This window comes from Nymphalis io, chromosome 17, assembly GCF_905147045.1.
Source record: "Nymphalis io chromosome 17, ilAglIoxx1.1, whole genome shotgun sequence".
Taxonomy (NCBI): Eukaryota; Metazoa; Arthropoda; class Insecta; order Lepidoptera; family Nymphalidae; genus Nymphalis; species Nymphalis io.
In genome coordinates this window covers 10,420,863-10,446,911 of record NC_065904.1, presented here as the reverse complement: position 1 = coordinate 10,446,911, position 26,049 = coordinate 10,420,863, and the positions used below count along the sequence as shown (strand labels likewise).

The window sequence follows — 26,049 nt, the reverse complement described above, 5'->3', positions numbered from 1 at the left end:
AGTAAATAATGTCAGTAACATTGAAGTAAATGTCGGAACTGCCATAACGTAGTGGGTAGGAGGCAATGAGACCAAGAAATTGTGAGACTAAAAAAATGTATTTTTTGAAATAAATATACACGAAATACGAAGAAAAACATCGAAATTACCTACATTTAAAATTGCATAATGTTTTGACACATCGAAAATATTCGCGTGTGCCAAAAAAGCGTGCGAGCCTTGATTAAAAACACTTTTTAAACTTGGATAGAAAAGTTCTTGAATATTCAGTGTATAATTCTTTATAAACCTGTATATTAAATTGACTGTAGTTTAAGAGAAAATCGTGATTAAATGCGAAATAAAAAACTTGATTAATTATTCATCTTATCTTATCTTCATAACTTTGAATACTAATATAAATGAAAAGTTTATTTTTGATTTGAAAACGCTGCGTATAAAAAATATTTCGTGGTTGAGTCCCTGAAATTTGCCGCCGTGACCTAAATTAAGTTCTTATGAATTCAATGCAGGATATATTTTTTATATGAAGTCTAGGTTTATTTTCTTCCAGGTCACCCACTCAACAATTATTCTACCAAACAACAGTTTTTTGTATTGCTGTGTTGCGGTGTAAAAGGTCGTGAGCCGAAGTAATACAAAGGGTAAAACATCTTACCCATGGGTAACGTCGTATTTTGGAGAATAACTGATAATATATCTTACTGTGCAAATATATCTATAGTTAGAAGATATTACTTATTATTAAATACAATAAAAAGAGTACATATCATTATATTTAATTATTACTACGACTTAAATAACGAAAACGATTTAATATCTTATAACATCAACATTACTTTTAACGAATGATATAATTATTATGTATAAAAGTTATTTTTTACTAAATTCATTCAATACAGTTCAGTGACGTCAACGCGTGAAATAAGAATATTCTGTAGACGATCACCTGTTTTACTCTGAATGTAAATATCAATTTGTAATTCATGATTCACCAACCTTTTTGCCAAGCCTCCTATATTGCATATCTAATAATAGGACATGATATAATATATTTTCATTATACTACTTCTAAATCGAGATAAATAACAAGAATAACATTGATTACATTAAGAAAGCTTAATTATCTCAAATATTGAATGAAAATATATTAAGTAAAATAATGTCTTGTTACAAATACAGATTAAAGAAAAAATAACCTAACCAGCCAGTTAGCCAGCATCGATTTGATCTGTCGAGCAAGATAAAAGACCCAAACATGAAATTATATAAAGATATTTGTCACTCACAGATATTAAATCAATTACGCAAATACACACAATAAGGAGCAATAGTTCTCAATAATTTATTTAAAGAAAAATGGTTTTTATAAACAACGTAAAATGTTGGTAGAACAATTTTCCTTTTCGTTGCAATGTAATTTAAAAAATTCTAAATCCTGATACACTCAGGGAAAAAAATATTATACTGATTCAAAGAAATGAATTGGGTCAAGTTGACAAGGTTCTGCTGCCAACAAAACCTATCCGATTCTGTCGTAGTGTAGGTTTCTCAGAATCGACGATATTGGCCGACGGCTTCGCCAAAACTTGGCGGCCGCACAAATAACGACAGTCGCTATTAAAACAAAAAGTTTTAATTTACCTAATTAAAATTTATAGTTTAATTATTTAAAAAACAATTATCACCAAGTTGAACTATTAAAAAGTATGAAAAGATTATTATGTGGAAAAAAAATTTTAATTATAACAATATTTATTATCGAAATTAATGATTTAAAAATATTAAAAAAAACAAAGGCACTGTCTATAAAATATATTATATTAATATGACTGGATATAAAAATAACAGTATCAGCTGAATGTCTCACAGCTAGGCAAAGGCGAAACTTATTTCACTGCGGGTCAATATTAATAGTTAAAATTTCGTTCGACACATGTTATTCACGTTTTTTTTTCAGCAACGGGCGGTTGCTCGTTTTTGAACCCGTTCGATTATGTTTATTGCAAAGATGAAACTTAACATTGTTTTGCTTATATAAGTTATAATGTTTTTATTTAATTGTTAATATATAAAATGCATAGTTTTTTCTATATTTTAAAATTTATTTTCGTAAAAATTATTTGCATTTGTCTTAAACAAACAAATAAAAATTAATAACTTTTCTGTACAAATCACAAAATCTAATTTAAAAAAAACAAACACAGATGTGTTATTCGCAAATCTTCCTCAAAATTATTGATAAGCAATAAAAGATTCAAAGCGTTTTATTTTAAAATTCAGATAAAATTCAGCTTCATTTTACAGCGCCATCTCTTATTGAGTGGCAGTAGAAATTATATTTAACTAATTATTTAAAACAGATTTGACTTATTTTTAAAATGACCAAGTAATAACACCGTATATATTTAGATTAAATTAATTAGTGTTAAACGTTTATTATATTAATAATAAAAAGAGTTATTATTATTATCATTACTATTAGTTATTACTGAAATTTAATTTTATTTATTCAGTTCGGTTGTTAAATTTTGCACGTTTATTTTGACATGATCATAAGGAAAGCAATATTAAAGCAATGAATAATAATGTACTACGTCAGTACATTATTATTCTATATGTTAAATTTAAAAATATCACAACTTGTAAATTTCGTTATACCGATATTTTATTATTCAATGTTTTAAATAATAGGAAAGTATTTTACAAATTACGGAGTTCATAAAATATTTGTTGTACTTAATAGAATAATTTTAATAAATTCTGACAAAAATATAATGTTTATTATTTTCTCGATTCTATTTAGTACATAACTAAAAAGAAGACGATTTAAATGGCAATGTACTTAATGAGTCCATACACAGTACGACTTTTTTGTTGTATGGATATAAAACAAATAAAATCCTAATAGAGGTTTTTTCAATTTTGTTAATCTGGAAAACTAAATACAGCTACTTTTAAAGCCTTTATGCCTGAATCGTCTTGAATTTATAAATAAAAGTAATTATTAATAAAAATGTAAAAATAGAAATTATTTTTTAATAATGTATAGATTACATATTATTTATATTTCTTCGTAGATATATTGTAATATTACTCTATTGTTAATACAATTTAACTATATAATATTATTTAATCTTACCTTTTAACTATTCAATTCATCACACTTGTCAACACTTTCTGAAACAAAACAAATTTAAGGATACCAAGTACCATTTCAATTAGTCTAAGAAAAAAACATTATTAAAACGAAACTTTTATTTAAAATATATTTGTAGCTTCAGCTTCATGTAAGTCGAATGATTAAATTAAAAATAAATTAATAATAATAAAATATTTCTTTGAAGTTACGGCTAAAATACTGGCAATCAATTTTGTAGTTTGTCTTTGGTTTAAAATCGTCTGACGGGTGGCAGGTACATCCGGCCCACGAAGTTGAAAAAGGGTCCTTTTTAACGCGTACGCCATTGCTGGCGTATGGTGGTCTATTTTATTGAAAGAAAAATCATAAACCATCCAATATGGTGAGTAATTTATTCAATATTAGGGTTCAGAAAAGTGATTCATAGTATGTTTACTACAATTCTGCATTAATATTTTTCAAATTTCGTGTTTACGAAGTAATAAAAACTTAAGTTTTCTTTAAGTCCTCTTTGTGATCGGATGACGTTTTCATACTGGTGCTGTGAAGTGTTGTGAAATAATATTAAACTGCAATAAACGTTACTAGTAGTTGATTCATAAGTTTATTTAATTCTTTATTGCCAAAATGAAACGTGCGTATGACAAGACAAATTGCCATCTGTTTTTCTCTTTTTCAACTGTTTCGAAGATGTTAAGTGATAATTCCGTTTGTCCAGGTGAATTTTACCGTAGACGAAATCAGAGGCATGATGGACAAGAAGCGGAATATCCGCAACATGTCCGTCATCGCCCACGTCGACCACGGCAAGTCCACACTGACGGACTCTCTCGTCTCCAAAGCCGGTATCATCGCCGGTGCGAGAGCCGGTGAGACGCGTTTCACAGACACCCGAAAAGACGAGCAAGACAGATGTATTACCATCAAATCCACGTGAGTTTTTCATGACCCTTTTTTGTGCAATATCGACCTTTCAATATGGCTGAACTTGAACATGCAGTTGGTGCAGAATATATCAAATTTATTATCCTTGAGTTCATTCTGTGCTCTTAAAGTTCATTAACCTCAACGTGCCGAACTAAATATTTATTTACGAGACCTTATTAAATTAAAGACGAGAAAGTGTTATTACAATGATGAATGTTCTTACCATTTTAAACTGAATTTCTTTGAAGATTCATAGAACGGCCATCTGAGTTCCTTCAAAGCACTTAAACATATAGCTATTGTTAGAAAAATTAGTTACTCAATCTTCAAATCTTCTTTGTCAGTGCCATTTCCATGTACTTCGAGTTGGAGGAGAAGGACTTGGTATTCATCACAAACCCTGACCAGCGTGAGAAGAGTGAAAAGGGTTTCTTGATCAACCTTATTGACTCACCTGGGCACGTTGACTTCTCCTCGGAAGTAACAGCTGCTCTCCGTGTCACAGATGGAGCTCTTGTTGTGGTGGATTGTGTATCGGGTAAGAAAAATTATAAATTAATAACCAAAGAAAACTATTACTTGTATTACAATGTTTATAAGCTTTTTTACAGTTAACAGTAACAGATGTCAGTTCTTTATATATCTAATATAACTTTCCATAAAATAATTGAATTAATTGGAAATTCACATCTAAACTTTTGTCATAGGTGTATGTGTACAAACCGAGACGGTGCTGCGTCAAGCTATTGCTGAGCGCATCAAGCCAATTTTATTCATGAACAAGATGGACCGTGCTCTGCTTGAGCTACAATTAGAGTCTGAAGAACTTTACCAGACCTTCCAGCGTATTGTTGAAAACGTCAACGTCATCATTGCTACATACTCCGATGACAGTGGTCCCATGGGTAAGTTTTATTTTGCATGTTATTATTTGTTGTATAACAATTAACAGGAGGCAACATGACTCCAGCGGTCATGTTTCAGGTGAAATAAATTATAGTCAGCAAAGCTTATTTCATACATACTTTAATAGTAAGATTTAGTTTAAAGCTCATTTCCATTTAATTACTATCTATTAAATATCAACTCAATATTTAAAAAAATACTAAAATGCAAAAAAGAAATGTAATAAATATGTGATGTTTTTTACGAACTATAATTTTTATGACTAAAAATTTTATTACATTTTTATCATCATTATTTTTACCTAGCATTTTTTTATCACAGCTTATCTGCAAGTCATGAAGCAAAATACAAAGGGCGTGTTAACTTTCATCATGTTTCTTGATTATCATACAGCGACTATAGGTCATGTTTATTATCTTGCTGTATTAAATCAACTTATAACAGCAGATCAGACTTCCATCACACATGTTTAAGAGTGTTTCTGGTCAAGGTCACACACCTGCATATTGTTGTAATCTACTTGAGATTACTATAAGATTAAAATTTGATAACTTATTGCTGATATGAATAACAATAATTTCTTACATTCATATCACTGTTACACAAATTTTGCATAAGTTAAAAACTTCGAACGAGGGTCAGATACGACTTTAAGCTTGTATTGTGTTATTTAATACTTCTACCTACAAGAAAGATATATTTTAATCCTATTCCTATTGCCATATTTTACAGAAAGATAGTTAACTTTTTTATTTCACAATTTTTATATACATTGTGTCTTAGTCTGACTTTATAAAACAAACATTTATTTTGTTTTATTACTGAAATGTTGTTTATAACTATCAACTATACTATCCAGTAATGTAAACAAACCTTGGATTATTTTTTTTTTTTATGCATAATATTACAGTTGTATGCAATTTTTCATATTAACTTATGTGCAAGCTAAAAATGTTCTTTAACTGTTTGATAATAATGCCAATTTACATCATACCTATTTTTATTATTTTTGACAAATTTGCACTATTGACTATGGTTTGGTTGTCTGCTTCACTGTTCTCGCAACTAGTTTTTAGTCCTAAGTGTTGCCAGTGGATTATTGAATATCCTTTTGGGGTCAATAAGGACACAAAGAAAAAATCTTTAAGTTAAAATTGCAATTTATTATTGTAATAAACAACTGGAAGAGATATGTTACAACTCTTTTTTATTTCTATGCATAATTTGAATATTGAAAATATATCCATGTTGTTGACCTGAACAGAATAAGTTTGTAGGTTGATAAGTTATGTACTATACATTATGTATTGATGAAAAATAAACTAAAAGCATTTAAATATTCAACACATGAATTGTAAGGGGTCAACTAGATGACACTATACAGTTTTTTCTTTTTTTTAATATTATAGTGTATTTCTGTAATGTGTAAATATTACTGAAGATTTACTCACATTAACATTGAATAATATGAATTATAATAATAAAATCGTCTTGGTCAGGTGAGGTTCGCGTCGACCCCAGCAAGGGTTCCGTGGGTTTCGGTTCTGGTCTTCATGGATGGGCGTTCACCCTGAAACAGTTCGCCGAAATGTACGCTGACAAGTTCAAGATCGACCTTGTCAAGCTCATGAACAGGTTAGACTTTATGGATATTAATACAAAACATGAATACAGTATTCAAGTATAATAAAGTAAAAATAATTAATAATTATATTTAGAAAACAATCAAAATGAAAAAGAAACAATATTTTTGCTTCCTAACCACCAATTGCTATTTTTGATGTAAATATCAAACGCATACATAACATATTCATTATATTGCTACAATGCTGTTACAAATGTGCATGACTAATTTAAAAATATGTAAAACAATTATAAAGCCAAATAAATACATAAATATTTATTCTTTATTTGTATGATATTTATGATGCCTTATTTAATAAAAAGGTTGAAACCAAACAAGAATCATCTCATTGAAAGTCTATAAGATAAATATATTACGTCCCATTGATACTGGGTAAAGGTTTTATATTCTATACACCGGTGGCAGACAAGGACGAAAAGTATTTTCTCAAGAGTAGTTAAGACATTTAGTTGTGAATGTTTTATAGTATTCACTGGGATACAAATTATATTACAAATGTAGAATATATTATGGAGTGTTTATTGGCTATTTTTATTCATAAAAAAATATATTATAACTAGGCTATGGGGAGAAAACTTCTTCAATGCTAACACCAAGAAGTGGGCGAAACAGAGGGACAATGAGAACAAGCGCTCTTTCTGCATGTATGTCCTGGACCCTATTTACAAGGTGTTCAGTGCTATCATGAACTTCCGCAAAGAGGAAATTGACAGTCTCCTTAAGAAGATCGGAGTCACCCTCAAGCACGAAGATTCTGATAAGGATGGCAAGGCCTTGCTGAAGGTGAAACATCATTTTAAATTTCTTTTTAACAAATATATTAAAATTCATGAGATGATAAAAAATATTAAGTGATGAAGTCCCAAGTGTTGCCAGTTACTTATTTTAATAAGTTTCTGGGTGTCAAAGAGGACTGACAGTACTTTCTTTCCGGAATTGGTTGTAAGTCTTGTGACTTGCAACCCCATAAATGGAAGATACAATTATTTTTTCTCAATATTGTTGATCACTACCATGATTTAGTCTAGTAACAGCTATTAATCTTTTTTACTATTACATAGGTGGTTATGCGTACTTGGTTGCCTGCTGGAGAAGCCTTGCTTCAGATGATTGCCATCCATCTCCCATCACCAGTAGTTGCCCAAAAGTACCGTATGGAAATGTTGTACGAAGGACCCCACGATGACGAAGCTGCTATTGGTATCAAGGTATGTAATATCAATGCTTTAAAAAATGTGTATCTGTATATTTAAAAATTATACAAATAATATATTTAATTAATAAATATATAACAGACTTGTGACCCTGAAGCCCCACTCATGATGTACGTCAGCAAAATGGTGCCGACTTCTGACAAAGGACGTTTCTACGCTTTTGGTCGTGTCTTTTCCGGAAAGGTCGTCACGGGACAGAAGGCCCGCATCATGGGACCAAACTTCCAGCCTGGCAAAAGAGAGGTATAGTTCAGTAGTATTAATTTAACATAGATTTATATTTAAATATTCCCCTTCCGCACTCCGTGCCACGTCGTAGCGCGCGCGTCGCCCCGCGGCCCGCGCGCGGTGACAACGGCGGCGCGTGCGGAAGCAGATCGACTCGCTCGCTTCGCGCTGCACAGGACCGCTATCCTTATGTCCCGGGACTGCATGTCATGGCACAAGCGATACATTCATTTTATTATTTTATAAATACAAATATGCTTAACAAATAGTATTAACTATTGCTAGATAATTCAGTTACAGATCTGGGTAAAATATTGGTATATATATATTTAAAGCTATGTTCTTTCTCCAGGATCTGTATGAGAAGACTATCCAGCGAACAATCCTCATGATGGGTCGTTATGTGGAGGCCATTGAGGATGTGCCCTCCGGTAACATCTGTGGTTTAGTTGGTGTTGACCAGTTCCTTGTTAAGACTGGTACCATCACCACTTTTAAGAATGCACACAACATGAAGGTATGAATGAAGATTTTAAACATTAACAATTCATTATTTAAAATAATTGAAAATGAAATGATTAAGATTTTATATAACTATAAATGTTTTGTAGATTTCACTTTAAGCATATATATATATAATTCTAATAATATAATCATTGTCAGGTCATGAAGTTCAGTGTGTCGCCCGTCGTACGTGTAGCTGTTGAGCCCAAGAACCCAGCTGACTTACCTAAGCTTGTGGAAGGTCTTAAGCGTCTCGCTAAGTCCGACCCTATGGTGCAGTGTATTAACGAAGAATCTGGCGAGCACATTGTTGCCGGCGCTGGAGAATTGCATCTTGAGATCTGTCTCAAGGTTGTTAAAGCATTTTAATACATAATTTATCGAATATATAAGCTATGACTGAATAATTATGTATTATGTTCTATTTATTGTATAGTTTTTATAAAATTCTTTTTTAGTCTGACTATTAATTGAAATACAATATACTAATTTACCAATTGTGTTTTATCCATAGGATTTGGAAGAAGACCATGCATGCATTCCTATCAAGAAGTCTGACCCTGTTGTGTCTTACCGTGAAACAGTTAGTGAGGAATCCAACCAAATGTGTTTGTCGAAGTCTCCCAACAAGCACAATCGTCTTTTCATGAAAGCCACCCCCATGCCTGACGGTCTTCCTGAGGACATTGATGACGTAAATTCTTTTTAGATACTGATATTTATTTTATATATTAGATATAGATAGTTTCGTCCAATTTGTAAATACATACATTGTTAATGATGGAAGAAAAATAGTATATTCGATTTGTTTTTTAGTTAACTGTAGTTTGCAAATAAGTGCTTTATTTTATTTTCATTCAAATATCTTCCGTATACGTGCGTTGTAGCGCACGCTGATGCCATTTTAACTATACTCGCACTAAGAATATATTCACTTAATTCAGGGCAAAGTAAACCCACGTGATGACTTCAAGACCCGTGCACGTTATCTCGGCGAGAAGTACGAGTACGATGTAACTGAAGCCCGTAAGATCTGGTGCTTCGGTCCCGAGGGTACTGGCCCCAACATCCTGGTAGATTGCGCAAAGGGAGTACAGTACCTCAACGAAATCAAGGATTCCGTTGTCGCCGGTTTCCAATGGGCCGCCAAGGAAGGAGTAATGGCTGAGGAGAATTTGAGAGGAGTACGGTTTAACATCTATGATGTAACACTGCACACGGACGCTATCCACAGGTTCGTTGGAAATAACAAAGAAAATATGTATATGTATGTACATTTAGTCATATCTAATTTATGACATTATTTATGCAGAGGTGGTGGTCAGATCATTCCAACGACGAGAAGATGTCTGTATGCGTGTCTGCTGACCGCGGCGCCCAGGCTTATGGAACCTGTCTACTTGTGTGAAATTCAGGTAACTGCAAATTTCGTTATATCTTAATTCACTGTAAACAGTAATTTTTTATTTGACAGTGATTAGAACTTTCTCGCTAGGCTATGATTAAACATATCATTGGTACTTTATTCAATATAATATATTTAATGCATGTACCGTCACCCCACGTGCTATCCTAAGCAGGCTGGCATTTTCGCCTAACTGCTATTCCGAGACGTGGCAGAACAACAGTTCATTTTTTTCAGTTTAGGGTTTCGACCTACAAATTTCATGCCTTACCTGAATACGCGAACTAACATTATTTACGAAATTTTAACACTACCTGTAATTGGCAAATCCATTTAAAGGAAAAATTCAGACAGGCTCAACAACAAAGGCCACCCATAGCTATAAAATATTTTTATAGCTTGTGCTATATGAAACTATTTCATTATCATGATTGCTAAATATCTTTTAATATCTAAGGATTTATATTGTTCCAATTGCATATTTAAATCATGCAAGTAATATTAAATATAGAGATGGTTAATTTTTAAAAACTATTTGTTGCTTATCATATTGATACATTGAATTTTTATATGCAGTGTCCTGAAGTAGCTGTGGGAGGTATCTACGGTGTACTCAACAGACGGCGTGGGCACGTATTCGAAGAGTCGCAAGTAGCCGGCACACCCATGTTTGTTGTGAAAGCTTACCTGCCTGTCAATGAATCCTTCGGCTTCACCGCTGACTTACGTTCCAATACCGGAGGCCAAGCTTTCCCTCAGTGCGTGTTCGACCACTGGCAGATCCTGCCAGGTGACCCATGCGAGCCGGGCTCCAAGCCCTACGTTGTAGTCCAGGTGAATAGACTAGTAATAGGTTTTTTAAATGTTTACATATTTATTAAATATAAAAATAATATTAATATTTAACTAAAAGAAAGCCAATATTAATACAATATTACGCATGTAAACACTATTCGCTTCCGCACCCCGTGCCACGTCGTAGCGCGCGCGTCGCCCCGCGGCCCGCGCGCGGTGACGACGGCGGCGCGTGCGGAAGCAGATCGACTCGCTCGCCTCGCGCTGCACAGGACCGCTATCCTTATGTCCCGGGACTGCATGCCATGGCACACGCGATACATTTATTTTATCTATAACTAATCCGTAAAACTTATAAAATATTTCAATTTTTAAATCTAATCGAATATCGTTCTTTCGTAATTCTTTGCTTGCTCCGCTACAACTCGAGAATAAACTATTTTTTTTTTACTTTCCAGGAAACGAGAAAAAGGAAAGGACTCAAGGAAGGTCTCCCAGATCTAACTCAATACTTGGACAAATTGTAAACGCCGTAGCTAATGCAATCAATACTGTAATATATGTAACATTAATAAGCGCGCCTCACGCAATATCTGATCATCATTTTGGTTAACCATCATCGAACTTGTTTTCGCCTCAATGAGTTTTGTTAAAAGCATAAGCTGAAGAAATTTCAATAAAATAATTAATCAATGAGACGCATTGTTAATATCGTACCATTTGTGATACTTGGCTGTATCATATGATAAAATATATTATAATCCCGGCACTAACGACTTGTTATCATTGATGTAGTCGGGAACCTGGATTCTTTAATTATACTGTAATTAATTTTTAAATTATAATTTTTCTATTATAAAAGATGTAGTTTTTATTTTGTATAAATAGGACGGTTATTTTTATATATATGGTGAGTTTTTACTGTATTTAAACTAGCTCTTGTTTTGCATAGCTGTACTTTTCTTTCCATACATTAATTATCTAGTAATGTGTTTTTGGTTGCAGGTAATTTCATTTATTTTTTGAGGTAAGAATTCTTAAATTCTAAACTTTCATTATTATTATTAATTCTGAGAATAGCATTTAAATTATAATGTTTAATAATTACAACATAGACAAATTATTTGTTTATGAAAGTCATAAAAATAATTTCACTTTTAATGATGAGTTTATCACAGACCTGTTCTGATATAAATTGAGGACAAAATATTTACTAAATTCTGAATATATAATAGTTTACTAAGAGCAATTATTGTTTTAAGTAAAAATTATGCTTAAAACTTTTTTTTTTATAATTGCAGGTAAAGCAACTGCTTGGATTATTCTTTGGAAGGTAAATCTTTTCTATAACATCTAATATTTAAGTTTAATCAAATATAGGGCGTGAAAATCGCAATATAAAGTAGTAAATGCTTTTATTGCATCAAACCTTTTACATTTTATTTTGGAAACTCCTATTGTTCATACAAAAATTTCTATTTTATAACACATATTGACCTAGTGTGTAATATCAGTTGCTTACAGGTGATATAGTTACCTATTTAACTGAATAAATATAATGATGATAAAACCGTACCATACTTACTCTGCTGGTTTACAAGCTCAACAGGCCTGAATTCATATTTGAAAATTATAAAATATTACAATAAAAAATCAAAATGAACGGTACCTTTTTTATTTTACAGTAGCCATCGTGATTTGCACAAGCCGCCTATCGTAATATGTAAGTTGAAATTTGAAGACTGTTTTTTTTCACTTCTTAAATATTTCCTGTTGTGTGTATAACTCATGTTGATCTGATGTTAGAGCTGTTATAGAATATTGGATCGATTAAACGGTTATTTGTAAACTTTGCCAGTTTAAGCTCATATTCTTACACAATGAAGTGAAGTGCCACTTCACATGTGCTATTATGACCAGAACAAAAAGATTTATGCTGATTATACGAATTTTAAATTCGTTAATAAAATAACAATGATGATAGAAACCTGTACTAGATGCTAATGTGACGGTTTTACAAGCTCAACAGGGCTGATTACTAATATAAGACAGTAATAGTATATAAGCCTTAAACAATATTATAAAGTAAATTATTTTTCAGTTATACATCACCGGTTCACTTAACATCAATGAAAATTGCGATATCAGGTACGACGATTACATGTTTAAATTTAAAAATTGCGATAAACATTTTAATTAAGTAATTTAAATAAACTTTAAATGATGATCTTATCACAGACCTGTTCTGAATTTCTTTGAGGTCAACTTTTTTATTTACTCTGATAACAAATAGTAGAAACGTTTCGACATTGTTACCAAATATGAATACTATATTATTTTTTAATTTTACTTTACAGGTATATGCAGTTCTTAGTGAAAAATGATTTATTCAAAGAAATTCCTTTATTTTATTAATAAAAGTTTCTTGAAAATAAAGATAATACGATATACGATTGTTTTATTTTTAAATAAATATTCTCTTAAAAAGTTTAGCTACTAATTTTTTTTTAAACTGACTGTACAATTGAAGTAAACTTTTCAATATTACAGCTAAAATATCTTTGATAAATAGGTATTAGAAAAACAAAAGCTGTAGACCTCAGTAGTCTTATCAAACTTTGAACTTTCAATTTATCATTATTTTTATAAAATCGGTAGGACGGCTAAATGGGCAATTTAGTGGTAAGTGGTCACCAATACTTTATTATTGGTATCGATTTTTGCTAATGTATTAAATTTATCAAGTGTAGGTATTGAAGAAGACTAAAAGCAATATTTATCAGATTGGGAAAAATTGTATTTTTTAATAAAAGAGAGGGAGAAACTTATGGTAGCCATACCCAATCATTTTTGTATAGGGGCTACACGTTAGTCGGGGTGTCGCGGGCTGCAAACAAAAATATTTGTTTTGCGATTGTTACCAATTAAACAACTATGAGCCGTAATTTTTTTATTTGCGTATATTTTAACATTCTTTTTATCATTTCCTGGCGTTTCAAATACTAGTGTCTGTGATCACAAGCAGTTGTTTAATACAAATGATTTAAATGTTAATAAAAAAGTTAAAAAATTTAAAGTTTTTTTTTAAAATGCATAATATTTATTGTAATAATACTTGTATATATATATATATTTATGTACCATAGCCAAATTAAAGGTATTCGCTTTTCAAAATATATAGGTATTTAGGATTATTTAATTTATATATTTTATTGATATTTGAGTAGATAATGATAAAACGATTATTTTGCTTATTACAATTATCCTGTTTAAAAAACGGCTACATTTACGGAATTATATTGTATGTAAGGTTACATTTTTTTTTAATTGCGCAATCTAAACTTAATTTTTATGCATTTCGGAACACTTACACACGTTTTAAGGCAATTATCAAAAAGAGAATAACCAATTGCACAGGGCATAAGGTGTCCTTTGTGCTTGATATTTAGACTGCGTTTCCACCAAAGATGTGCGAGGATGTGTAACGAAACTGAAACGGTGTAAATGTTTCCACCGGATATGTGCTAGGCCGCTGAGTGGTGCGAGGATTCATAGCGACGTTGTGTAACGGCGCGAGGATGTGTGGGCTCGTTTCACACACTACGCATGTACCTCTGACAAACACCGTATAGTGACTGCTATTTTTTCGCTTGTCCCTAGCACACATCCGTAGTGACCGTATTTCCATTCTTTTGCAAAGCCGTTTCCACTAGACGCAGGGCTAGGTAAATTAATGATTCTATTGGTTTTTAACATACACATCCCTCGCTACCCATTCTCTTGTCCATTAAACTAGAACACAATAATACTAACTATTGTTGTTTTTTTACAGTTAGTTTAGAGGTAGTATATGAGATGTGTAGGAACTTTAAATTAATTTTTCTTAAATAACATAACCAAATCCAGTTCGATAAGATTTAATCTATATAGAAGGTGGATTACCAGGGTGGCGGCGAAAATGACGATACGTTATATAAGAAAACACTTGTAATGCTCGTTACAACGGTTACAATACCAATGCCCGATATATTTAAACTGGCGGTATTTATACAAAAACATCTTGACCTAATTTAATACTAAATTTACAAACTTAAAAGATAATATTAAACATTGTTTATCTTAATTATTTTAATGATTATTTACGGACAAATATTATTTAATAATACAGCAGCAGCAGACAACCTAGCCAGATCAGTAAAATAAGATTCTAGTAGCTTAATCCTTACATTATACATAATAAAACAAAATTATTATAGCATTGATTAATCGACATAATTTGAGAAAATATAAATAAATAATAAGCACTATTTATTAATTGCACCGGAAGCTGACAAGCAGAAGGCGCCATTAATAAATAGAATAATATTTAATAAAATGTTCCAAGTATAAACAAATATGAATCAACTATTTATTTGATTATGAAATTACTAATTAAATTGTTAAACAGAAGTTTTAATCTATACTTATAAATAATCATCAAGATGTACCCGAACTAGCCGTATATGTAGGACCGGAAGTATTAATTGATAACATCTAAGAGGATAGGTGTCTCTTAGATCTCTAGCTTTGACTCTACTCTAGGCTCGAGTTTCTGATTCGGAGGTCATTTTTCCAACACTAATAAAGTCACGTATTTGGTAAAAATATTCCGAATTGGATCTCCATTATAAAAAAATAGACCGGACAGCTTTTTTGTATATTGATAACAGTTTCAACATCTGAGGCATATCGGTTATATTGTAATCACTACTGAAAGTATTCGCTACAAATGAATAAATCAAAAATAATCGTTTTGTATATAGATAAATATGTTTAAGTAAAACATTGCATCCGCACAAATATCAATAAAATATATAAATTATACAATTCTAAATATATATTACACACGTTTTAATACACTAAAAAAATTACATCGATAACGATATAATCACTCGACTAAGCTCGACGATAGTTTACTCGCAAAAATAATTCGTTCATCACTAGTTGTGTTGTGTCGTACATTCGTCAAAATCGAAATACTCAAGGTCGCAATTGTGCGCATGTTTTTTAAAACTATTTAAATTAAATTCATTTAGCTTCCCTGTTTCATGTGGGATAGGTGTATCCGTCGGTTTTCCAGTTATATTGCTAAAATGTTGCCTGAAGTGGTATTCGTACTCGGTGCTCCCGGTGCCGGTAAAGGAACACAGTGCTCTCTTATTTCTAAGGAATTTGGATTCGTACACCTTTCTGCAGGGGATTTATTGCGTGAGGAGCGTCAAAGACCAGGCTCTGAGTATGGCGAAATGATCGAGGAAAAGATTCGGAATGGGGAAATCGTTCCTGTCGAAGTTACATGTTCGTTAATACATAAAGCTATTCAAAAGTCTGGACAGACACGGTTTTTGATCGATGGGTTTCCTCGCAATAAAGATAACTTAGAAGGCTGGGAACGCGTCATGTCTGATAAAACGAAATTATTGTTTGTATTGTTCTTTGAATGTTCTCGAGATATCTGTACAGATCGTTGCTTAAAACGAGGGGCAGCTGGCAGTGGGCGCTCGGACGATAACTTGGAAAGCCTTAAGAAAAGGTTCAATACTTATATCAATGACACTATGCCTATAATTAATCATTACGATAAACAAGGGCTTGTACGTAGGATTAATGCTGAAGCGGCACCAGAAGAAGTGTTTAAAGATGTTAAAAATCTTTACAATAACTTGTCAAAAGCAAACAGCTAATTAAATTGTTAAACACATAAGTAGGCCAATCACGCATTTATAATTCTTGTATTCTGCTAAGAAAAAATAAGAACAGGCACTAGACACTTCTAAGCAAACAACTGCATCAAAAGGTCATTTGGTATCAATGTTTCCTGTAATTATCTTTAATAACTGCAATATTGCGTTTTAGATGTACATAGTAGACAATTGTGAAAAGTAGTATATCAATACAATCAATGAAACAACAGCAATGGGTTTGAAGGTTCTATCGTGTATTGTAAGACCTTCACAATAATAACATATTTTTTTTAACAAACAGAGGTCATTCAAAACTATATTTACCTGTTACTAAGTTATAACATTTTCATTTAAACGTGCCATAGATTGCAATTAAAATATTTTTAAAGGTCAGATATTTGTTTATCAGAATCAGATAAAATATACATCAGTATAATTTTTTATACAGTATATACTTAATAATTGTAAAGTTTCCTTTTTAGCATTTAATTGTATAAATATTTACATAAATTAAAATTGCATTTACAGATCATTAATGTATAAGTTTGTCAGTGTTTAAAAGAAATATAAAATGATGATTTTGCTGGTAATATTTATTTAATTATGAAGTAGAAACTAAGCTTGCAATTGTGTATATGTAAATAAAGACCAAAGTGGAAACAACCATTATTCATGTGTTTTATTCTGTTATTTTATTGTTTGTCACAACTTGAGACAGGTTTTTTTTTATTGAGATATTACTCTTTATACACATGTATATTTTTATATTACAGCATCTGCATATTTTTCTAATTCTTGTAATATCTCGTAAAGTGCTGTACTTCCCGTATTGCAAAAGTTAAATAATATGATGTTTTGAGTTTGAAACAATTTCTACTGAGCGACAAGTAAGCAAAGCATATTGTTTACTCTTTCTGTAGTAACTATTTAAAAAATCTTGTTATAGTATTGTCAGCTTCAGTTGGAAAGAGTCTACACTGACAATTTTACCGACAAGCATGTTGACATTATAATAAGACTTAATAAATTGGATTTGTAGATTTTGTGTATAACAAGAAGAAACAAACAAAGAGGAAAAGGCTTTTCTTTATTCATGTATATGTATAATTATTTATATAGATAATATTACATTTTCAGTCTTACTTAAAATGTTCTTAAACTTTTTCTTTAATGATAACCTATGTACTTTATATGTCAATATAATAGAAATCCAAAACATTGTGATACTGGCTATCCTTTAATATTGTCTGATGTTGATGCTGTGTCAAGGCTCAAGAATGTAGATTGGATAAAGAATCATACTCTAATTTTTAATTAAAAATAATACGAAGAAGATATATGTACTTGTATACTTGATATGTACTTGTATTTTAATGAAGTATTTCATTTTTTTTTTCATTTACCATTTTATTTATGTATCAGTTAATATTTTTATTAATGATTTTTTAACATTAAAACTATTGCATGGGTGGTAACTTGTATGGTTTTAACGTTTTTATACAAACTTGAGAATAATAACTTTTAAAGACTAAAATCAACAAAAATAAAACATCATAAAAATAAATAAATTCAATAAGGAAGGGTTGCATATAAAAAAAGTAACAAAATAATTTGATAATTTATTACAAACTGTTAAGCAGTGATTACAGTCTTATAATAACACTATAATTTAAATCACAATGTTTGCAATCGAAAAATAAGTACTAAAAATTTATCAATAATTTTATATTAAACTAAATTATCAAAGTTGACAAATTCGTTTATTATCAATCTTTTATCAATACATTGAATAATGAACATTGAATGAATAATGGATCATTTACCTATTGTCAATAAATATAGCAGTCTTTTCTTTACTTGTTAAGGTTTTTTAAATTTATGACAAGATTTTATACAGAAAATAATTATGAAATGAATTGAGATCTTAAGGCCATATGTTGCTAATGGAAATGTAGGTACAATAAAAAACGTCATTCCAAAATTCTTAATTTGCATTTAACATTGCAATAAGTAAATAAACTAAAAGGTTATATGTGCTAAAATCAAACTTAGGCAATATCAGATCTTAATTAATTGCATATAATTGTTTTAATATTATTAAACAATGGAAAAAAAAGTCTTAGTAATATTTTAACATAAAATTATTCAGACGGTAAATAAATAATACTAGGTAGGTATAGTAAATAATATCATAAATCATAATACAATATCATATGAATGAGACTATAATTATATGATATATTATGTTATATATAGTTTGTTTTACATAAGAAAGTCTTAAGTAAACATTACGAATTAATTTTAAGCCTCTGTCTATATGTGACTTACTTAATCTTTCTTTTTGGTTATACTTAATATAATTAAAAAAAACCAGCTTAATCAATAGATTATATTGATAAGGTACATAATAATGTTTTGTCATAATGATACAACTTAAATAAATTAATAATGAATGTTTTTGATAGGATTTAATTATAAATTGAAAATAATTTTATAGTATCTAATAGTTAAATATAATCAAGTTAGTTAGGAATTTACAATTATTACAGAAGTAAAAATATTGTTTAGGTTTCAACGTTCATTGTATACATTTTATTAAAAAAAAAATTATACTCATACATATCTGGTACTGATAGTGTGTGGTAGTCAATCTATTTCTTACCAGGTAGTGGTAGAAGACGGTACCTTACTTTTTATAAGTTTTGAAAACATTTATAAGCTTGTTTGTAGTTGATACTTACCTATTAAAATACCTATGTGTAAATAATACAAATAAAAGTGAATATTGTGTCAATGTGTGAGTAGTATGATGCTGATAACTTAACTATAACAAGGTAAATGAAGAAGCCGTTTTATATATATCGCAGGGTTATTATCAAATGTCAGAGCGTCACGGTAGTATGCGAAAGCAATCCCGTGGCGCTCCTCGTTAAGACGGAAATGGTACAGCTGGTTTTTTAGTATTAGTTTGGTATTCCGATGGTCGGGGTGCACTCGGCGCCTTGGACACCGGCGAACCCCACATACCCCCCCCCCACTGTTCCCGTGGGGGATACGCGTAACGCATTTATCCAACGATAAAAAAAAGGTTATTATCGAATAATTTTGTCCCAATTTCATGCAATATCACTGATGAATTTTAGTTTAATCTGTATTTTACTCTACAAATTTATAATAATATAAAAATAAATTATTTTAGTTCAAGTATCAATAGAAGTCGCGAGTTCTTCAAGCATTGAGATAACTTGAGTGATTGCATCGAACGATTTGAGAGCTACTTGTGAGAATTACGTCGTATGTCAAAAGTGACAATAAAAGTGGACCAATCAGAGGCCGGTTTGAAATATACAGCATGTACATATTACTCACTGATTTTTTTTTTTTTTATATTCGCCGGGAGGGCAAATGACTCTACTCCACCTGATGGTAAGTGGTAGTAGAGTCCAAACGCGACGACGGCCAGTACAGACGGGAAAAACGTTCTGCACTAGCCGCCTTCGCCTTGCCGGCCCGCAAGATGCCTCTTCACGCCTCGTTTGAAGGAAGCCGGGTTGTAAGAGGAGGGGAACACGTAAGCTGGTAAGAAATTCCATTTTTTGGAAGTGCGACAAAGAAAGGATTTGCCAAATTTCTTTGTTCGCGATGGAATTGATCACAGTTAGGCGGTGACATCGAGAACCAGCTCGCGTGGACTTAAGATGGAAGGGGGAAGCAGGATTTGATTACGTCCACTTATCTTGAACATCTTATCTTATCATATTATATGAGCAATTCTTATTTACGACTCGTATATATTTATTATATGTATCTTGTAAATGAATCTAACGATTTAGCTTAAATTTTGTAATTAGATAAGATTTTATTTTTAATATCTCTCACAATTATCAAGGTTTCGTTCTTGAATAAACGCAATTCTTCACAAAAATATATATTACGACTTACATAATTATTCAAACCCAGACTTCTAACTATATTGTATAAAATATATCGTATGAAATAAAGGCGATGGATTCAATTCTTCGCAATTATTTTATCTGGATTTTAATAATAACTCTGCGACACAGTTTACGTAATGTAACTTTGCCGCTCTAGGAGCGTGCAGAATGATCACGCAGCAACAGCCTTGTAACAAACGCGTGGCTGAGGCGCGTGGATCATCACCAACTTATTACGGTCGTAATGTTGACTACATCGCAAGCAACTACTGCCTACTTCAGAGCGGCAAACTTACGTGACGTACTTTAATTATATTTAATACTTACATATCACAGCAACACTGACACGATAATATTACAAGCTACATAATAAACTTTATAAACGTTGCTACCGTACATTTTATTAATGTTTTATATTAAAGGCTCATAAAAGGCGTTTCAGTGCGAGTTATTTTCAATATGCAGCGCGAATCTGTTTTCAAATAAACAAATCTATGAAAATATACAATTAACTGTTATTTATATAACGAGAAATATGTAATAAATTAATATTTTCAACTTTAGGGACGTATATTGTTCAAAATTTGAATCGATGGATTGGAATTACGAATGAAAAATGCTAAAACTGACATTGTAAGTGTAAACAAAAAATAATAATTGAATCAATATCCAAAGAGCCGAACATTCTGTATTTTCTTAACACTAGTAGCTCATAAGCTTGAATACACAAATAAATAGTGCAATATATATAAAAAAATAAGTGCGTTATTCTGTTTGTTCAAATTTAAATCGCATGTTGCGTCTCGGAATGACTTAACAATACTGTATATTTAATATATCAGTAATGCATACAGAGTATGACTTATATTTACCTATCAAAGACGTTAGGACATCTTATAGGATGACATAGTATTGAGGTAACTGTTTACGTTACTAAAATAAACACAATTTCCCTCCCCCAACTAAAAAAAAAATACTTCACAATCAAACAAAAAAAAAAATGAAATAATTAAAAATCGCTTCTAAAAACTAAAATAGTTGAATTCGTCAAAAATGAGTTTATAAACGTGATAATTTTTTTGTAATAATATAATTTGAATTTATACAGTATTTTAAGCACTTCATTTTGACCAAGTTATTAAAATTATTCGCATATATATGCGATATCTTAATCTAGTCTATTTCATAGCGATTAAGGCATTGATATTGATGAAAAATTTGGTAGAATTAATTATAAGCACCGTATATATACCGTTATTGTATAAAATGTTCAATTGACAGAACACAACTTGCAAATCTTCAAATTTCATTTAAAGGACTTGTTCTTAGGATTTACATAGCTTTCATTTTACATTTTATTTTCTAACAATGTGCCTATAAATAAAACAAAATGTGCCACGTATCTCGTTTAAACAGGAGTCGGTTCGTCCTGCACTTCCTCTTTGGCGAACGAGAGGAACACTTCCTCCAAAGTCGTCTCAGTTACGGAGTAATCCTCTAAGAGAGAAAATTTCTCCTTGAGGTTTTCCAATTGCGTGAAAAGCTCGCTGTATCTCATCGTATCATTGATGTGGTAGTGCAGCATCGTCTGAAAGTTTCGATCGCTATCAGAGAACTCAATCATATATCGATTAACGGAAGTATTAGTTTGAGAAATAGAAATATATAGCTTTTTGAACGAATTATATACGTAAATTTGATCTAAAACGAATAAAATTGAGCGCGATGGATTTTTCTAATAAGAAATCGAGTGAAAATAACGGCAAACAGAAGAGAAGTGGTCACTTTTATTAAATTGACTTAATTTCTAAGTAGCGTTTATATCGTCACGATATTATGAATGGTCAAGGAGAAGAGTTGACAAAAATACAAATTGTTTAAAAAAAGAGCAAAATTTCGCTACGGCATACTGTTACGTCGGTGTCAAGTCTTTTTAATTTTTTTAGCAGTGGATTACTGTTGGAAGTCGCACAAACACTGAGGGGTTAATCATGTATGTTAGAAATTTTGCTCATAATTCTAAGCTCACCTTGTGTTCGTCTCGGAGCGTGCAGTTGAATTGCTGCTGAAGAGCCGCTTTCAAACGACTCAGTTCAGATTTGGAACCGTCGGTCACTGGAATGAAAAAAATGAGCGTTTACAGCTACCATTTAATGCTAGACAGACAAGAGCGGCAGGGAGAAAATGTAAACAACGAAATTAGGTGTTCGATCAGATCGGCACGACGCGAGAGCGCGACCGCGAGGGAGACAAGGAGCGAGAGCAGAGCACGTGCCGTCCGCCCGCGCGGCGCGCGCGCGCAGCCTGAGCAGCACGGCGTGGCCCGCCGCGTGCGCCGCGCGCAGCGCCGCCGCGCCGCCCAGCGCGCGCAGCCGCCCGCGCGACAGGATGCCCAGCCGCCCGCACAGCGCCTCCATCTCGTCCATGCTGGGGGGCGCGTTTGAGTTTTCGAGTTAGTAAAGACTGAAAGGCACAGAGGACGCGGCGTGTAGCGCTCGTCCTCGGCGACGAGGCGGGCGCGGCGCACCTGTGCGAGGACACGAGCAGCGCGCGCGCGGGCTGCGCGCGGCGCACGGCGGCCCACACGCGGCGGCGCGCGGCCACGTCCACGCCGGCCGTGGGCTCGTCCAGCAGCGCCGCGCCGCCGCCGCCGCACAGCGCCGCCGCCGCGCCCAGCCGCCGCGCGCAGCCGCCCGAGTAGCCCGCCACGCGCCGGTGGCCGTGCCTCTCGAGACCTGGCGACGCGACGACGATCGCGATGTCATATTTATGTCCTCGGTTTGCCCCCGAGCGGGCGGATAAATAAATATCATACTTTTAGATAGTACTAGCTCGTGCGTGAGGTCCCCTGTATCCTTTTCTGTCCCTCAGTGTCGGTCCGACGATGTGAGTACAAAATTTTGTAACGATCGGTCGAGTAGTTGAAACGGGAGAGCGTAGCAAACAAACTCACTTATACGTTTACAGAACCGTGGAGACGTTTTGGAGTAGGAGGCGCTAGTATAGTTTAAATAAAAACATAAAGGTAATTAATTTTCGTTATCGATTTAAAAAATCATTAGTCAACAGTTGTATTTAAAATTATAACGGCGATAATTGATATATTGATTACCTAGAATGATTTATAAAATTACTTAATATGTCCACTACGATTACAAATATTTGAAAAAAAAAAGATAAATAATATTCTGTTCATTGTGTTACCCTCCACGAAATATTCTTGGTCCTAGTAGCCGGATATCAAATTAATGTTCATAATTAGTGATATAATATAATAGTATATACTCACCGACGATTTCGATCCAAGCCTTGGCTTCACTTTCAGCATCAGCTGGCTCTAGTCCTCGCAATGTTAAGAGTAGCTTCAAATTTTCATAGCCCGTGAGGAAATCGTCGAGACCAGCGAATTGCGGACAGTAGCCGAGCGATTGGAAATACTGGAGATATAAAAACCCGTGAGCCCGTCAGCTTCGAATAAGTAATTAAAAACATTTAAATCACAATTTATTACATAAAAACGTACATTCATAATGATATAAAAACATATTTATATTCCATAATAATATTTGACATTTATTTATCAATTTTATAAGTATTATTTAAATGTCATAATTATATTATAATATAATGTAATGCCTTGTAATTAAGTTAAAATAATTTTAATTTATAATTTCAATTTAAAATAATTGCATGTTTTAAATATAGTGACTAAACATGTAATATTATATGTTTAAAGCAAATAAATTGAATTGAAATTGTTATAGTGTCATCTACCTTGATCTGTACCGAACAGGTATACCATTCAGCTTTTACGAAGGATTTGAGAACCCAAAACTGATTTTCACTGGAAACCTTTGTGGCTTTGTAGAACCGCGACAATTTGTTTTAATTAAAATACCATATATCATAATATAAGTAGAATATAAATAATTATAATCACATTCGTAAAAATATTGTATAATAATGTATATCATACAAGCATAATTTACTACATTTGTATTAATTGAGAATTGAATTTTTCACATACCTTAGTAGAAAATGGTGTCATAAAGTGACCATTAGCAAATATCGATCCACGTGTGGGATATTCGATACCGGTCAACATCTTGAACATACTTGATTTACCAGCACCGTTGACGCCCAACAGGCCGAAACATTCACCTTAAATTTATTACAGACGACATTACAGCACCTAATTTATTATATTTATGTGTCAATAATACGTTGTTTCTAAAGTTTTTTTTTTTTTGGACTCAACTACTGATAACCAATTATGACGTAATCCATTACCTCTGTCTTTTATTTGTTATATATTTTGAACATTTTGAATGATTACAAAATCATCTGTGTAGATGCGTCGGCATCAACTGCGTTTGTTTACATTGCTTGCTAACCAAATAGACTATATTTATTACGTTCAGCAAAAGCCGCAATGGATAATTAATCTATCGAGTGAAATTTAATTGCATACATAAATACAACAACTAAATTGACACAAACCGAAAAAGCAAAACAGCAGTACTTGCTATTGTTGTGTTCCGGTTTGAAAGATGAGTGAGCCAGAACGGACATAACACCTTAGTTCCCAAGGTTGGTGGCGCATTGGCGATTTAAGCGATTAACATTTCTTACAATGGCAATATCTATGGGCGTTGTTTACCTCTTACCGTCAGATGGCCCACATGCTCGTCCTACCTTTACTATAAAAAAAAAACTGCTCGCGATATTGTATAATGTACAAAGTAGATACGTGAAGTAGGTGTAGGCGTCGTCGATCACAACATACAAGAGAAATGTAACATATTAATTATATTAAATTATCATTTATTAAAAAAATAAGTTTTTTCTAGTTGAAAATAATATTTTACCTTTTTTAACGGAAAAGCTGACTCCCTTAATCGCGTTACAGGATTTACCGAAGAGACGCCAATATTTCTTATGTACATCGTTGACGAGCATCGCGTCCTGGATCTGATTTTTAGCTGTCAAAGGATATTATTGATATTTTTGGTGTCGTTAGAATTAAATTCTCGTTTTTGATGCTAGATTTAGCTTTTGTGTATTGTACATTGAAATACGTGAAAGCATTTTTTATTTCGGTCGATATCATGCTATCTCACTCGCCCACTATATATCTCTCTATATGTATCTCTGTTGCATTCTTTACAGTTAAAAACAACGTTTCAGAAAAAAAAAATCCATTTAGTTTAGTTTTGTTTTTTGACATAGTCATTACATTATTATAATTAGATTATTAATTACATAATGAATATAACTCAGTCAGTAACAGCCTGTGAATGTCCCACTGCTGGGCTAAGGCCTCCCTTTTTGAGGAGACGGTTTGGAGGTTATTCCACCACGCTGCTCCAATGCGGGTTGGTGGAATACACATGTGGCAGAATTTCAGTGAAATTTGACACATGCAGGTTTCCTCACGATGTTTTCCTTCACCGTAAAGCACGAGATGAATTATAATAACAAATTAAGCACATGAAATTCAGTGGTGCTCTCCTGGGTTTGAACCCACGATCATCGATTAAGATCCACGCGTTCTTACCACTGGGCCATCTCGGATCTCTGAATATACCTGATGTAATTTAATTATTAAATATAAAGGACAGTTTT

At 32.4% G+C, this 26,049-nt stretch overlaps 3 protein-coding genes across 4 annotated transcripts in view; 2 read left to right on the top strand and 1 right to left on the bottom strand.

Annotated features, from left to right (window-relative positions):
* The first annotated feature begins 3,391 nt into the window (after positions 1-3,391).
* On the top strand, positions 3,392-11,462 carry LOC126775156 (translation elongation factor 2). Its single transcript, XM_050496945.1, has 15 exons — positions 3,392-3,524; positions 3,861-4,075; positions 4,414-4,607; positions 4,777-4,974; positions 6,475-6,610; positions 7,181-7,403; positions 7,682-7,828; positions 7,916-8,077; positions 8,415-8,579; positions 8,726-8,917; positions 9,081-9,260; positions 9,511-9,800; positions 9,879-9,981; positions 10,548-10,805; positions 11,225-11,462. Exons 1-15 carry the CDS (start codon positions 3,522-3,524, stop codon positions 11,291-11,293), a joined length of 2,535 nt encoding a protein of 844 aa, XP_050352902.1. The 5' UTR covers positions 3,392-3,521; the 3' UTR covers positions 11,294-11,462.
* Positions 11,463-15,735: 4,273 nt separating this feature from the next.
* LOC126775180 (UMP-CMP kinase) lies at positions 15,736-17,158 on the top strand. Its single transcript, XM_050496988.1, has one exon. The coding sequence runs from the start codon at positions 15,854-15,856 to the stop codon at positions 16,487-16,489; it is 636 nt and encodes a 211-aa protein (XP_050352945.1). The 5' UTR covers positions 15,736-15,853; the 3' UTR covers positions 16,490-17,158.
* Positions 17,159-18,134: 976 nt separating this feature from the next.
* The window catches only part of LOC126775154 (phospholipid-transporting ATPase ABCA3-like), a 29,073-nt gene continuing 21,158 nt past the window's right edge, over positions 18,135-26,049 (bottom strand). The window contains exons 26-32 of one of the 2 annotated variants that reach the window (XM_050496944.1): positions 25,293-25,406; positions 24,452-24,585; positions 23,714-23,861; positions 22,952-23,159; positions 22,700-22,851; positions 22,454-22,539; positions 18,135-22,012 (exon numbers count right to left, since the gene is read on the bottom strand). In XM_050496944.1, coding sequence (XP_050352901.1) covers positions 21,833-22,012; positions 22,454-22,539; positions 22,700-22,851; positions 22,952-23,159; positions 23,714-23,861; positions 24,452-24,585; positions 25,293-25,406 — 1,022 coding nt within the window. In that variant the 3' untranslated portion in view covers positions 18,135-21,832. The remainder of the gene's footprint in view (positions 22,013-22,453; positions 22,540-22,699; positions 22,852-22,951; positions 23,160-23,713; positions 23,862-24,451; positions 24,586-25,292; positions 25,407-26,049) is intronic. The other variant, XM_050496943.1, reaches the window with a different exon arrangement.